Raw genomic sequence first — 15,000 nt, forward strand, 5'->3', positions numbered from 1 at the left:
GATTGCGAAAGGGAAAATAGAGACTTTTTGACGTAATTATGAAGTAATCTTTTAAGCTTTGTGTACAATCTCTTTGTGGTGCAACACAAGACCGTCTCCACAATGCCTGGAGGTTCTTTGTCGACTTAATTATCAGCCCCTTTTACCTATTGTACTCCTCCCCCTTCCCCTTCCTCCTTTCCCTTCCCTCTCCCTCCTTCCTCCTCCCTCTTCCTTTCCCTCTCCCTCTCCCTCCTTCCTCCACCCATTTCCCTTTGTCCATCTCCATTCTCCCTTCTCCTTTTACGCTTCTCTATTTCACCTTTTCCTGCGTTCCTTCCTGTAGTCCCATCTTCCGCCTCCCTTTTCACTTCTCCTTTTCCTTCTCAATCCTCCCTCCTCCTTCCTACCTCCTCTCTCCCCCTTCTTAACTCCTTCCCCCATTCTGCCCCCTCCCTCCTCCATTTTCCCTCCTCCCTCCTCCTTTCTCACTTTCCCCTTTCTTTCGTCCCTCCTCTTTCCTGCATCCTTATTCCTCCTTCCTTTCTACTCCCTCTTCCCTCCTCTCTCCTCCTTTCTCCTGTCTCCTTCCTCTCACCTCTTATCTCTCTCCTGCTACCCGCCTTTTATCCCTTTGTCTCCCTCTACCCTCCTCTTCTCTCTTCCCTTTCACCAATCATGGTCGTCGACCTCAACCTGGGGGCAAATTTCCTTTCTGTACTTTCATGTGTGTTACTGGCGCATATGTCAATTCACTTCCTCTCTCGAAGCGCGTTCGTGTTGGGGAGCTCTTGGCCTCGCTTAATGCTCAACGTTGTAGACATCTTGGCTCCACCCACAACCGCAAAGCTTTGTTAACAAAGGCATTGGATATCCCGTTCAGGAATGACGTCCTCCTCTAACATGGCTATATTAGGTGGTGTCTGGTGGAGTGAATCAACTGAGGGGAAAACCAAACTACCCAAAGAATAAAAAAATATTGCATCGTATATTCAGGGGAGATGTCTTGAAAATATAGATCTATCGTGGTCAATAAAATGTTAAGAGTAAGCTCCTGACAATATAATTTTTGGCTTCAGTTAAGGGAAAAAAATCGTTGATATATGGGTGAAAAATTGGATATGACCTACTCAAGTCCACTAATGGTACTATGACACTGAAACTCAACCTTGATTTGATTTTTATTTGATTAGACTGATCGTTATAAATAATTCAGAAATAGCTAGGGTAATGCCTCTTTACGGAGCACTTTCTGACATTGGTAGTTTAGGTAAATTACTATTTCTTCATTACTGGGTCATATTTCTAACCATGGACGAATACATACTCGTGCCTCTGCACTGTGTTTCCCATAAATATTATTTTACATTTAAAGATGTGCAACAAGTAAAGTACATTATTATCTCTTTTACCATGTTGGCCCACATTTAGCACAGCAAAATATCATGGTAATAATCACCTTGTATATGTACACGATGACACACACACACACACACACACACACACACACACACACACACACACACACACACACACACACACACACGACTCGTTGGCGCGGATGGTAGAGTCCCCAGCTGTCACCACAGCGGTCCGGGTTCGAATCCTGCCCAGGGCTGAAATAATTTCAGTATCGGTGCGCTTCGAGTCGTTACTCCAACTCTCGTGGGCGGGGAGTTGGGTGTGTGTGTGTGTGTGTGCATGTAAGGTCACAGCATTACCCATAGATCGGTCATACGAGCTCTGAGCTCTCTTCCGAGAGGGAAATAGCTGTCGATCACGAGTCCAGCACGTGATCCAAAGACCAAGGTGAAACACACACACACACACACACACACACACACACACACACACACACACACACACACACACACACACACACACACACACACACACACACACACACAGTGACACGACTCGGTGGCGCGGTTGGTAGAGTCTCCGATTGTCACTACGGCGGTCCGGGTTCGAATCCTGCCCAGGGCTGAAGTAATTTCAGTATCGGTGCGCGTGTAAGGTCAGTATCGGTGCACAGCATTACCCATAGATCGGTTATACGAGCTCTGAGTTGTCTTCCGGGAGGGAAATAGCTGTCGATCACGAGTCCAACCCGTGATTCAAAGCCCAAGGTGAATCTCACACACACACACACACACACACACACACACACACACACACACACACACACACACACACACACACACACACACACACACACACACACACACACACACACAATCACGGCACAGTTGGTAGAGTTCCTGACTGTCACTACGGCGGTCTGGGTTCGAATCCCACCCAGGACTGAAATAATTTCAGTATTGCTGCGATGCGGGTTGTTACTCCAACTCATGAGCGGGGAGTTGGGTGTGTGTGTGCGTGTAAGGTCACAGCATTACTCATAGATCGGTCATGAGCTCTGAGCTATCTTCCGGGAGGGAAATATCTGTCGATCACTAGTCCATCACGTGATCAAAGACCATGGTGAATCACACACACACACACACACACACACACACACACACACACACACACACACACACACACACACACACACACACACACACACACACACACACACACACACATACACGCACGCGTACACATACGCGCACACACGCACACAAACACATTAGCGCACACACACACACGCACGCACGCATCCATGCCGGGTACAAGCACCGTTACGTAGTGACTTGCCCGACTTCCTGCGTTCAGTTGCTACGTTTCTAGATATTTGCGTGGGCGAGAGTTCAGTCACAAATATATCGTCTCAATTTCTGAATTTAACGCCCTCACACAACTTCCTGTGCTAAGTATTATACATATTTTGCTATATCTTTATAATTTTGTATTCAAAGATATTTTTATTCCATAGCTAATTGTATCAGCTCAGCATCATTTTCTTATATTTGTGTGAATAACATCGAGGTGGTTAGTATGCCTAGCAATCTCGAAGAGCGGTAAATGGTTGAATAGAAATAAATCATGAGATGGTAGATTTTTTCCTTTGTTTGTGGTAGTAACCTAGTTTCAAGGGTTAGAAGTTTCTTGCTTGAATAATTTTTTTATTTTGTTAGAGTAAAATCTGTAAAGGCATTGACACTACTCAGTATGTTGGCAATCGGTTTCAGCTAGGTTTTGATTTAGCGTTAAATCAACCTCTTCAACAAGGTGACGTATTCAACAGGATATTTATTTAGGTAGCGTCACCTTGTTGATTATATTCAAGATGAATATAAAATTGCTGATTCACTTGAATTATTTGTTACAGTGTTGCGAGAATTGTTTATATTAATAGAGAGTATCTAGTGTATTAGATGTAGCATTGTATACATTTGCTGTGGCATGTTCGCTTCAACCTCGTCTCCTAAGTAAAAAAAGGCTCCCGTTCGCGCCTCAACTTCCAGTGATTGTCACTAAGTCTAACTGTACCGGCACGTAAGGCAAAGGTAACGGATTAGGCTGCAGCAAAGCGCCTCTCGGCGTGAGTTCCTCACACTGTTGCCTCTATTTAGGCATTCCTGCCGTCGTCTCGGAGGACCTCAAAGCACCTGTCTCGTCTTGCAGTCCTTAAGTAGGTTGTCGTCCCGGAAGCCCAGGTTAATTTGTTCCTTCAGGTGCCAGGGCCTCCCAGGCACGATTTTTTGTTTTCGGTCAGTAATAGCGCCACAGATGTTTATGTGAAAGGTGCCTTTGTAATTAAGTTATTATTAATTTATTGTTAATACAACCTTCATTCATTAGTTTCTTAGCTATATATATATATATATATATATATATATGTGTGTGTGTGTGAGAGTGGGTGGTGGAAGTAAAACGAAGATGGTCTCGGAATAGATTTTACTCTTACGACCACTTTGTTCTTCTTCAGAGAGTTGTGACAATTCTTCGAAGAAGACCAAAATGGTCGTAACGTAAGAGTCAAATCTATTCCGAGAGCATCTTCGTTTTACTTCCACCATCCAAAATTCTCATCTGTCATTTGTTCTCTCTCTCTCTCTCTCTCTCTCTCTCTCTCTCTATATATATATATATATATATATATATATATATATAGAGAGAGAGAGAGAGAGAGAGAGAGAGAAAGAGAGCTGGGCGCGTTCCTTGGTGCGTTCCTAGGTGCATTCCTCGGTGTGTTCGCTTTAGTTTGACCACGGTTAGCGCTCCCATACTATTAAAGCTCGAGAGACAGGTTCATACCGAAATAAAAGTCCGATAGGCCACATATATACTATCCCAAAGAAAAAATTCGTAGGCACATCCACAAGGTAGGCCACATACTACACTGGCACTTATATTGCTTTAAAAGCGCTAACTGCGGCCAAACTAAAGCGGAACGCACCACGGAACGCGCCCAGATCTGTATACGGTATATATATATATATATATATATATATATATATATATATATATATATATATATATATTCTCCATATATATATATATATATATATATGGAGGAGAAATAAGGATGAAATGAAGGCAGTTGTTAAGATGATGAAAGCAAGTAAGGCACCTGGTCTGGTTGGATGCCATGCAGAATGTCTAGCACTTGACTTAACCGATTGCGCAATCAGTTAAGTCACTAACACTTGTCACGTGCTAGTACAGGTTTGAGTCCTTGGCTACACATTTCAGTTTATGCATGTTGCCCTCCTCGAGTCTCTAGATGTTGAATGCTTAGAATTAAATATTGTGGTTGATAAAAATGTAATATATATATATATATATATACATATATATATATATATATAATTGCATAAACACACACACACACACACACACACACACACACACACACACACACACACACACACACACACACACACACACACACATATATATGTATATATATCACTGTCCAGTAATGTCGTTACACATTAGTAATTGCACTAAAAACCCACTATTATTTGGATTTAAGAAAAGAAGGAAATAACGAATTTCCGTATATTTCGATCACTTGCTGTCATCCACAACAAGTGATCGAAATATACGGAAATTCGTTATTTCCTTCTTTTCTTAAATCCAAATAATAGCGGGTTTTTAGTGCATATATATATATATATATGTATATACATACATACATATATATATATATATATATATATGTATATTATATATATATATATATATATAACTAATTCTATCAAGTCCAGTATCATACAAAGAGAAGTACGGGAAGGAATCCTTTGAATTTCAGGCAAAATAAGCCAATGATGTCGCTGTCGCTCTGTAAATATATAAGTCGCCAATTTTGATTGGTGTCGACATCTGTATGGTGGTACTTCGAAAATCACACCTAATCTAACTTAACCTAGCCTAACCCAGTCTAACCTAACCTCGCTAAAGAACTCGGAAAACTTGATTAGTTATGTCCATAACTTCTTGATGAAAAATAGAGAAATACAAGGATGAATCATTACCTTGTCTGAAGACGTTCTCTGTACGTACACTGCCGGTGAAGCCGATGAGGGTCGGTCATCTCTCAGCCAGGACGTCCGATCTCTCGCGTAACGGATCATCCCTATCCCCCCTTCCCCTTACCTCCCCCCACCCCACACCACCAGTCCTCCTCCTGTCTACCATCCACCACCACTACCGCCTCCTGTGTTCCTTCTAATTCTTCCTGCCCCTTTGCATCTTTATACATCCGTGTACCTATTATTCATCTTCGTTGTTTTCTTCAGTTTCTTACTTGTATTCCTCTTCCCCGTCTTCCTCCTCCTTTTCTTCGTCCTCCTATTTCTCCTCCTCCTCTTTCATCTCCTCTTTCACCTCTTCCTTCCCCTCCTCCTCTTCCTCTCCCATCTCTCCTCCTCCTCTTCAACCTCTCCTCCTCCTCGTCCTCCTTTTCCACATCTCCTCCTCCCCCTCCTCCTCCCCCTCCTCCTCCCCCTCCTCCTCTTCCACATCTCCTCCTCCTCCACATCCCCCTCCCCTCCCTACTCCTCCTTCTCACCATCATCATCTTTTCCCATCTTGTCATCCTCCTCTCTCCTCTTTTTGTGTGTGCTTTTTTCCTCACCTCTTTGTCTTCCACAGTTTCCGGTTTTTGTTTATTCTCGTATGACAGCAATGCAGTCGTCATTCTGCTGTATTTATTTTTATTTTTATTTACCTCTTGCTTAATTTATTTTTTCTTCCGTCTTATTCTTAAGTTATTCTTCCTTTGGTATGCATTTATCATCTAATTCTATCCCATCTCTTTTGCTATTGTTATTCTACTGTCTTCTCTTCCTCTTCCTCCTCCTCCTCCTTCATCTCTTCCTCTTCCTCCTTTTCCTCCTCCTTTTCCTCTTCCTCCTTTTCCTCCTCCTCGTCCTAATCCTCTTCCTCCTCCTCGTCCATCTCCTTCTCTCCCTCCTCCTCCTCCTCCTCCTCCTCCTCCTCCTCCTCATCATCATCATCATCATCATCATCATCATCATCATCAATCATCATCATCATGACATTGGGAGATTCGAAAAATAAGAAATTGAAAACGAAGTCATTTCTACTCAAACGAACTCACTTGAGTCGTGCATGTATGACCGGAGCTTTAGCCACCATTTGTGGTCATGACAGTCCCTCTGTAGCGAAAGCGTTAAAACCTATCTCGACTATTTTATTTATTTATTTTTCCTTTTTATTCTAGTTGCTACCAAGTTATACTATTCATCTCCGTGGCACCCCTCAGTCGCAAGGAGGAGGCTAGTGCGTCGTACATAAGAGTCTCTTCAGTCTCTCTCCACCATTGTGATCGTTTCATTGTTTGTTTTTGGTCCCCAGTTGTGAGTTCACGTCAAGTTCGGCCATGATGTTACTGATGTGACAATCTTTATCATAGAGATTACAAATGACTTATTCTTTGTTCAGGATTTTTTGTGGTTCCCTAACCTCTCTTTGCAATGGCGGACATCAGAGGTTTAGTAGACTTACTACTTAGTCATTATGGTTGTGTTGATTATGCTGATTTCAGAGTACATACGACGAGTGATTATTCAGAAATACTCAAGCATCGGTAAATAAATAACTATATCAACAATTTTGCAGTACATAAGACCTTACAAAGTCGTATTGAGCCATTATGATGAGGTACAAAGGGTGTGTCAACACTCCAGGGGAGAGCCCGGTTCTGTGGAGGAACACTAGATCTGAATTTCAAAAACTGAAGCGGCATCACGGGTTTAAAGAAATCGTATGACATTGATAAAAAAATGAAAAAGAAATACCCCTTGATATGAAAGGGTGAATTGAGACAAGTGTAACCTGTCTACCGTTTGGGTGGGTTTACCATATGTCTGAATATAATAAGCTGGATTCAGCAGAATAAGGCTTCAAGTTTACGCATTCTCGTTGCTTAAAGTTAAATAATCTGTTGGTCATCGTATCAAACCTTAGTGACAAAATGTATACATGAAGGTAATTGCTCAGTGAAAGCTAAAGGTTAAAACCCCCCCTCAGAATTTAACCACGGTATATAATTATAGGATTTTTCACTACATTGGTTGTCTTATGATAAAGATATTTTTTGAATATAACTTGGTTATTGCAAAAGTATCTGTAAGCTTTATTTACATAATTAAGTCCATTATAGTTAGAACAAGTGTCTGTTGGTGTACAATAGAAAGTATTGTGTTACCTTAATAGGCGATGCTTGATTACCCTACGTGACGTGAAGCGTCAAGTAGAACGATGCAACCGTTATCAACTTCTTGCGTCACGCCCTCTCCTATTTGTAAGTAATTACGTCACAAGGAAATGACGTTGTTGAGGTGTCTCATCCCCGCCCTGTTGCAGATAGAGTTTGAGGTCAGACACGCAAGGGGCGTCTTCCTATGTGTGATCCACTTGAAGGCGTCTTCGTGAAGTCAGTTTCATCTGAGGCTGCATGGAATGTTACTTTATAGACCAAAGTGCTGTTTGAATAAGTTTCGTGCATGAATACGCAATGGGATATAGTGCAATATGTATAATTAATTCATCATGAAATGTGAATGTGCTATCATTCTATTTGCGTTGTTGTGGTGCTTTAGTGATCAAATAAGGAATATGTTTTTGCTTTCGCATTTGCTCTTGACTTCGTGGCATCATGTCGGTTAGTACAAGCTGCATTTCGTGCCTAACCAAGCATTCAGTCGCGGGTAATTGATCACCACACCGTATCTAGCCAACAAAACCGACACTCTTCCTCTGTGAACAAGAATTTACAGAGTCTACAGAGCCACTCAGTCTTACATCTTTATGTAAACTTGTTACTGAGCTAGCGTTCGCTGATTGGCTTTCACAGCATCTGTGACGTCAGAATAACGAATGATAGTCATGAGGTATTGAGTCAGCGACCAACATGCTAATCCATCGTGACTTGGAGTTTCAACGAATGAACAGCTTCATATTTTCTTTCTCAGTTGAGCGCTATTTCTCTTCTTTACATTGAATATATCGACAGTTTTCAGTGTTACTATCGAGGGAAATTTTTGTTCATTAAATATCTCTGTATTAGATAGTATTCGACCACATTGGTAAAAAAAAATTATAAAATAAATTTCCTCGAAAATTTACAGAAATATTAACTAGATACCCTATCTATGTAACGATGAAGATATCTGAAAAAGACCACCTTAAAAAGTCTTTAATAGTTATAATTCATTTAAAGATATTTCACGGTAATGATAATCAAAACAACAATTTGCAAGACACGATGGCATACATAGGATGTCACTCAGTTGGTTATGTGCGTTTACTATTTCTAGTTATGTAAATAAAAGTAAGATTATTATCACTTGATACATTTTTATGAACAATCAATGTCCTACAATAAGTAGAAAATTTTGTAAGTGAATTCTTATTAATACAAAGAATTGCCAGCTGGATTGTACAAGAAACTAATTATGTTCAAGATTTGTTACTGTTTGAAATGCTGTACAATCAAAGTCTGAAGTTTAACCTTCCAAGGCAATGTTTCTTAAACTGAAGGTGTTGAAATAGATTTTAAGAAGTGATACAAGTGGGTGCTGGATTGTCTCAACCTGACTACAGGGAGTTCTGATATTGGATAAGTTTAAGAAACCGTTTTAAGGGATCATGGTTCCTCAAGCTAGAATTGCCTGGTGTTAGATAAAAAAAAAACACTTTTGTTATCACATATATCACGGTTCTAGTAACCCCTTATAAGTAATTAGTCACTGAAAATTTAAGTTTCATTGCTAAATGTTTTATAAGTCTCCCGTTTACTATCTCAGAAAATACATACATTTTACAAAAGTGCATAAATTCAATAACTGTAGAGACTATATTTACATAGTTTGATCATGAGTGACAGGATTTAGATCTCATTGTTCATGCTCTCTTCCATCGTAAACTGCAGTTTCCATATTTTCATTAAGGAGTGTACAGAGGGTTAAAAGTCGTTAGAAGGCAATATGAATTAAATGTGACATTGTGCGTTCACGGTCAAGTCTTAAATCGTTGTACAATTTGTGTTTTATTTATTCATTTATTTATTTTTGCTATTTGATATCTTTTTCTACCAAGGATTCATTGTGTAATATATTTTCTTTTATAGAGAATTTTATTAAGTGGTAAGTGCTGTGTTTGCATAACAAAATTAATGGGTGAATTTGAGGCTGAGCAGGTATTGTATGTGTACATACAGGTATTTATTTATATTTACCACTTCTTGGGAGGTTAATGCAGCTTGTTTTTCTGATCTTTTCAGGATCGCCGTGGAGTGTGGAGGTGATGGAGGGGTCGAGTGCTCGTGTGGCTGTCCTTGGTGACTCCATCAAACATTTCCCCGCGGGGCAGCTCTCTGCCTTCGACGTGTCCGCCGCCAACGTCTCCAAGGAGGACATCCAGGTCCACATAGTTAGTAAGTAGAAACTGACATTTTTAGTTTATTTGACTTTACATGATTCAGCGTTTTTATTGTGATCATTAATATCTATTATCCTTACCAAATTTTTTTACATTTGTAATTATTATAATTATCATCATTATCATCATTATTATTATTATTATTATTATTATTATTATTGTTATTATCATTATCATCATCATTATTGTTATTATTATTATTATTATTATTATTATTATTATTATTATTATTATTATTATTTTTAATCATTATCATTATTATTATTATCATATCATTATTGTTATTATTATTATTATTATTATTATTTCATCATCATCATCATCATCATCATCATCATCATCATCATCATCATCATCATCATCATCATCATCATCATCATCATCATCATCATCATCAATGTACTCCCACCCATTTCATACCCACATACTCCAAACCCATTCATCATCCCTCCCTCCATTTTTTTCTTGACTGCTAGATGACAGATCATCTCTGCATCTCACCCACTGGCCTAGATAAGAAGCAATGCAGTAAGGTACAGCACATCCACAGCAAGGCCGTTTCATTTAATCAGCGACCCCCCCCCCCTCCTCTCCGTCCCTTTATGCAGAAAAAGAGAAGTGGAGAAATCCCTTCGGACTGTGTCAAAATATTCACACATACTCCTTCACTCCCCCTTCCCCCAATTACTCACTTCCAAATTGCTGCCATTTTCTCCCCTTATACATCTCATCACCTTACTTTTACCCACATTCATCTTTAATTTCCTTTCACACACCTTTCCAAACTCCGTCACAAGCTTACTTAATGCCTCTTCTGATCCTGCTACAAGCGCAGTGTTGTCAGGAAACCACAACTGTCTTATCTCCCATTTTCTCCTTTTGCTTTAACCATCTCCAATCCCCGGCCCATTACCCTTGCATTTACCTCTCGCACCAGCCCACCCGTGTATAAATTGAACAGCTCCACTACTCCCGTAAAAACTTTCGACTGCTCTTAACAGCTTTCCCCCTATTCCATATATCTGCAATATTTGTCACAGTGCCTTCTTGTCTACCCCGTCATAAACATTTTCTAAATCCATAAAGGCCAATTAATATCCTTACCTTTTCGTAAAGCTTTTTCACATATCTGTCTTACCACAAAAACCTGATCCACACAACCCGTATCTATTCTAAACCCACACTTCCTCACCAATTACTACATCTGTTCCTCCCCTAATCTTCTCAATCGAAAACCCTCCCATAAGCCTTCCTAACTACATTCAACAAAACTGATCCCTCTGAAACTACTACACTCACACTTATCCCCTTTTCCCTTGTAAAGCGGAACTATACGGACACTCCTTCAGTCCTTTGGATCTCTACCCTCTTTTAGACAAACGTTAAACACCTCACTAGCCAGTCCACCATCACTGTACCTCCTTTTTTCAGACACTCCTCGTGATACCCATCTAACCCTGCACTCATCATCTTTATCACTGCTTTCACCTCAATTTTTCTTATTTCTCCTCCATTTTCCTCATTCATCATTGTCATTTTCTTGGTGTTTCCCACTGCAACATGCAGAACGTAGAAACTTTGTGAAAACATACTAGGTGACTACGAAATGCTGGAGGTATCTGAGGCTTAGTACATAAATTTCGTAATTTTTCGACTTTTGAATTCTAATATATTTTTGTTCTAATATTACCAGTTTGATAGTTGTATATGTGTATGAAGAATCAGGCTTTGGATTAGTTTAGATCGTCTATGAAAAAAATTCTGTTTGCTTAAACAAGGGAATGTACTTTGTTCTATTTTTTTATAGAAGGGATAATAGGGAAAATTAGGTTTACATGTGTATAAAGATAAAATTTGTATGTGTATATATTTACTTAATATACTTAGTCATAGCATACAGGAAAGGAGCAACATTCGTGCGCGCGCGCGCGCGCGTGTGTGTGTGTGTGTGTGTGTGTGTGTGTGTGTGTGTGTGTGGTGTGTGTGTCTGGGCGTGGGTGTGGGTGTAGGTGTGTAGGTATATATAAAGGAATTTTATAATATGGCAATATGATAATTATAGTAGTGGAATATTATGATAATATAATTATATAAGGTCATGATATAATCATATAGTAAAATGATAATGAAATTTAACATTGATTCTTACTCAAACATTGATTTTGGTTGATGTCGGTTTTGAAATATGACATTCCGCGTGTGTGTGTGTATGTGTGTGTCTGGGCATGGGTGTGTGTGTGTGTAGGTATATATAAAGAGATTTTATGATATGGGACTATGATAATTATAGTAATGGAATATTATGATAATATAATTATATAAGGTAATGCTATAATTATATAGTAAAATGATAATGAAATAAAGCACTGATTTTAGTTGATGTCGGTTTTGAAATATCACATTCCCAGACTCTTCACCTTTTAGCCATGACCCATAGTTCGTTTGCAGCAGTCAGAGGCCGTGGCACCTCCTATTTCTCTATAATAGAGATATAAAATGCGTGTTGTTTTTATTTGTCATATCTGTTTTGCAAATATTCACCATCTCTCCGTTTTCGTTGACTTCACTGTTTTTTATTCATTTATTTACTTTTTGCATATATGTCCTGTTTATTTTACCTCCTGTCTTTTTCCTCCTCCACACACACGTACTACCATGCTAACTTTTATGTACATATTCCACCCATAGGTACTGTCATTCTGACCTCCACATTCTTTCAAGTCCCTGAGGTTCTAGTACACTGACTTCCTCGTCTTATGCCTTCAGATTCTGTTATATTAATTTCCCGTTCTTTTTGTCTCAAAAATATGTCATCATCATTTATTTGTCCGACATATAGGTGTTTTCTATTCTCGGGTTCCTGTGAATCTAGTTTTTGTCCTATTTTTTCACACAGTTCCTATTATTCTGACCACATTGTCCTATTTCCAAATATATGTTTAATAATTCTGACTTCTTTGCCCTTTTCCACTCACAGGTCCCGCCAAGCGGCCCGTGTCTTACCAGTTGACAGAGAGTGGAGAAGGCGTCTATCGCGTAGCCTTTGCTACCAGTGAGGTTGGATCCTACGTCGTCGACGTGGGCGTATCTGGACAAAAGGTCCAAGGGTCACCCTTCATCGCCAAGGCCTACGACGCCGCCCTTATCAGGGTCTCAGACGTTCCCAATGGAGTTGTCGGTCAGCCCTGTCAGTTTAGGGGTAAGTTGTGCAGGAATGAGACAATATTGTGTCTCTAACATATTTGTAATTGACAAGTGTAGCGAAAACGGTACAACGGATTTCGGGGAAATTTGGCATGCATAATTCAGAATGCTCAACCTAGAATCTGGTTATTCTCTCTCTTATAGTCCTAATATGTTATAAGGAACCATAATAACAATTTTCCATACACACTGCCAGACATACAGTATCACTGAGGTGATCATGGTTTGGACTGTGATATCATTTGGGGCGAGAAAGGGATTTAGGGTATCCTGTAAAGGGAGAGTAACACAGCCAAACATGTTCATCCTTTTTCTGTTTATGTCAAGGAAGTGGATGGGGGTTTACTTACCTGAATAAGATTACCCCAATTACAAATCAAATCAAATCATAAGAAGCAAAATGCAGTGAAAGGACTAACAGAGATGAATTTGACATTTTCGCCACAACTATATGAAATCATTTAGCAGCAGCTAGGATAAACAGAGTCGTAACAACGAAACTCTTTTTGTCTGGGTTGCAGTGGATGCTTCCCAAGCAGGAGAGGGTCAGCTGGAGATCAGCATCAACGATGGAGAGGTGCCCAACCATGTGCAGGTGCTGGGAGGTGGCAGGTGCCTCGTCTCCTTTACACCTGACACCGCCAAAATACACACAATTGACATCAAGGTAAGTAGGTGTTCCCCAGGGATTCCGCAGATATTCCGCAAGTATTCTGCAGGAGTTTCGATGGTGCTCTGCAGACTCTTTGCTGGTGCTTCTGCAGTTGCTCCGTAAATGCTCCTCTTGAGATTGGAGGTTGATGCGGACACCAAGAAACGTGTTTAACCCTTTTTTACTTGATTTTATTTGTGTTCGGCAGGCCTAAGATGTATTCCGTGTTGTTCGCTGCATGTCTGTTTATGAGTGAGTGTGTGTGTGTGTGTGTGTGTGTGTGTGTGTGTGTGTGTGTGTGTGTGTGTGTGTGTGTGTGTGTGTGTGCGCGCTTGGGAATGTGTCACTTTCTGTCAGCCTCTTAACTGTTTTATTTCTCTTTGTCAATTCGTGTCTGTGTCAATCTATCAGTGATAATAATGCGAAATAATATTCTAAGATGGCCTCCCGTGGGAATTCTAGGGAATAGTGATCCGATTCTCTCTTTATTACTATTGTTTTTTGTTATCATCCTGTTTCTCCAATGTGAACTTTTTGTCTATTGTTACAGTAATTCATTCAACTCGGTATGTGGGCCTCAACTGGACTCCATGACGATTCTAGATATCCGCCAGTGAGCGATTTTGGAGTTTGCATTGTAAGCGTGGGAAGTAGGTCACGGAGATGACCTGAAGCGGTGGATAGTGGGAGGCTGGGTATTGGTGGCTAGGTATTGTATCGTAGTTTCTCGCTGAGCACCAGCGCTTCTGTCCTGGAAGACAATATCGCTCCGACTACTGATGACAACAATCTCTCCCCGACTAAAGTTTATGACTGTGTGTGTGTGTGTGTGTGTGTGTGTGTGTGTGTGTGTGTGTGTGTGTGTGTGTGTGTGTGTGTGTGTGTGTGTCTAGAGAGAGAGAGAGAGAGAGAGAGAGAGAGAGAGAGAGAGAGAGAGAGAGATGGAGAGAACGTGGGCGTAAGTGGGTGTATGCATGCATTTTTGTGCATGTATCCATGTGTATGTTCTATATTCCTTTGTGTACATAATTGTGATTACTAATTCAAGAATCAAGTATAATAATCCATAAAAGTAAATTTAGTTAGGATAATAATTTTAACATACAAATCCCCTATTCTGTCTTACCCATCCTGCTGTTAATATATTCATTAGTTACTCAACCACATATAAAGCTAAAACTTCCTCCCACTCAAGTTCAACGGAGAGACTGTACGGGGCTGCCCCTTCGTGTGCCGCGTCGCTGATACGTCCAGGGTGAGCCTAACGTTACGTCACCTTGAGCTCATCCCTGTCGACCGGCCAGCCG

At 40.2% G+C, this 15,000-nt stretch overlaps 1 protein-coding gene across 10 annotated transcripts in view; it reads left to right on the forward strand.

The window, feature by feature from the left end:
• The window catches only part of LOC143020615 (filamin-A-like), a 379,720-nt gene that overhangs the window by 300,654 nt on the left and 64,066 nt on the right, over positions 1–15,000 (forward strand). For all 10 annotated transcript variants that reach the window (XM_076177057.1, XM_076177058.1, XM_076177066.1 and 7 more), the window contains 4 exons: positions 9,680–9,832; positions 12,815–13,036; positions 13,563–13,708; positions 14,889–15,000. The exon at positions 14,889–15,000 is cut by the window's right edge and continues 57 nt beyond it. In XM_076177057.1, the coding sequence (XP_076033172.1) occupies positions 9,680–9,832; positions 12,815–13,036; positions 13,563–13,708; positions 14,889–15,000 (633 nt within the window). The remainder of the gene's footprint in view (positions 1–9,679; positions 9,833–12,814; positions 13,037–13,562; positions 13,709–14,888) is intronic.

This window comes from Oratosquilla oratoria, chromosome 40, assembly GCF_046742065.1.
Source record: "Oratosquilla oratoria isolate Oo_2021 chromosome 40, ASM4674206v1, whole genome shotgun sequence".
Classification (NCBI taxonomy): domain Eukaryota; kingdom Metazoa; phylum Arthropoda; class Malacostraca; order Stomatopoda; family Squillidae; genus Oratosquilla; species Oratosquilla oratoria.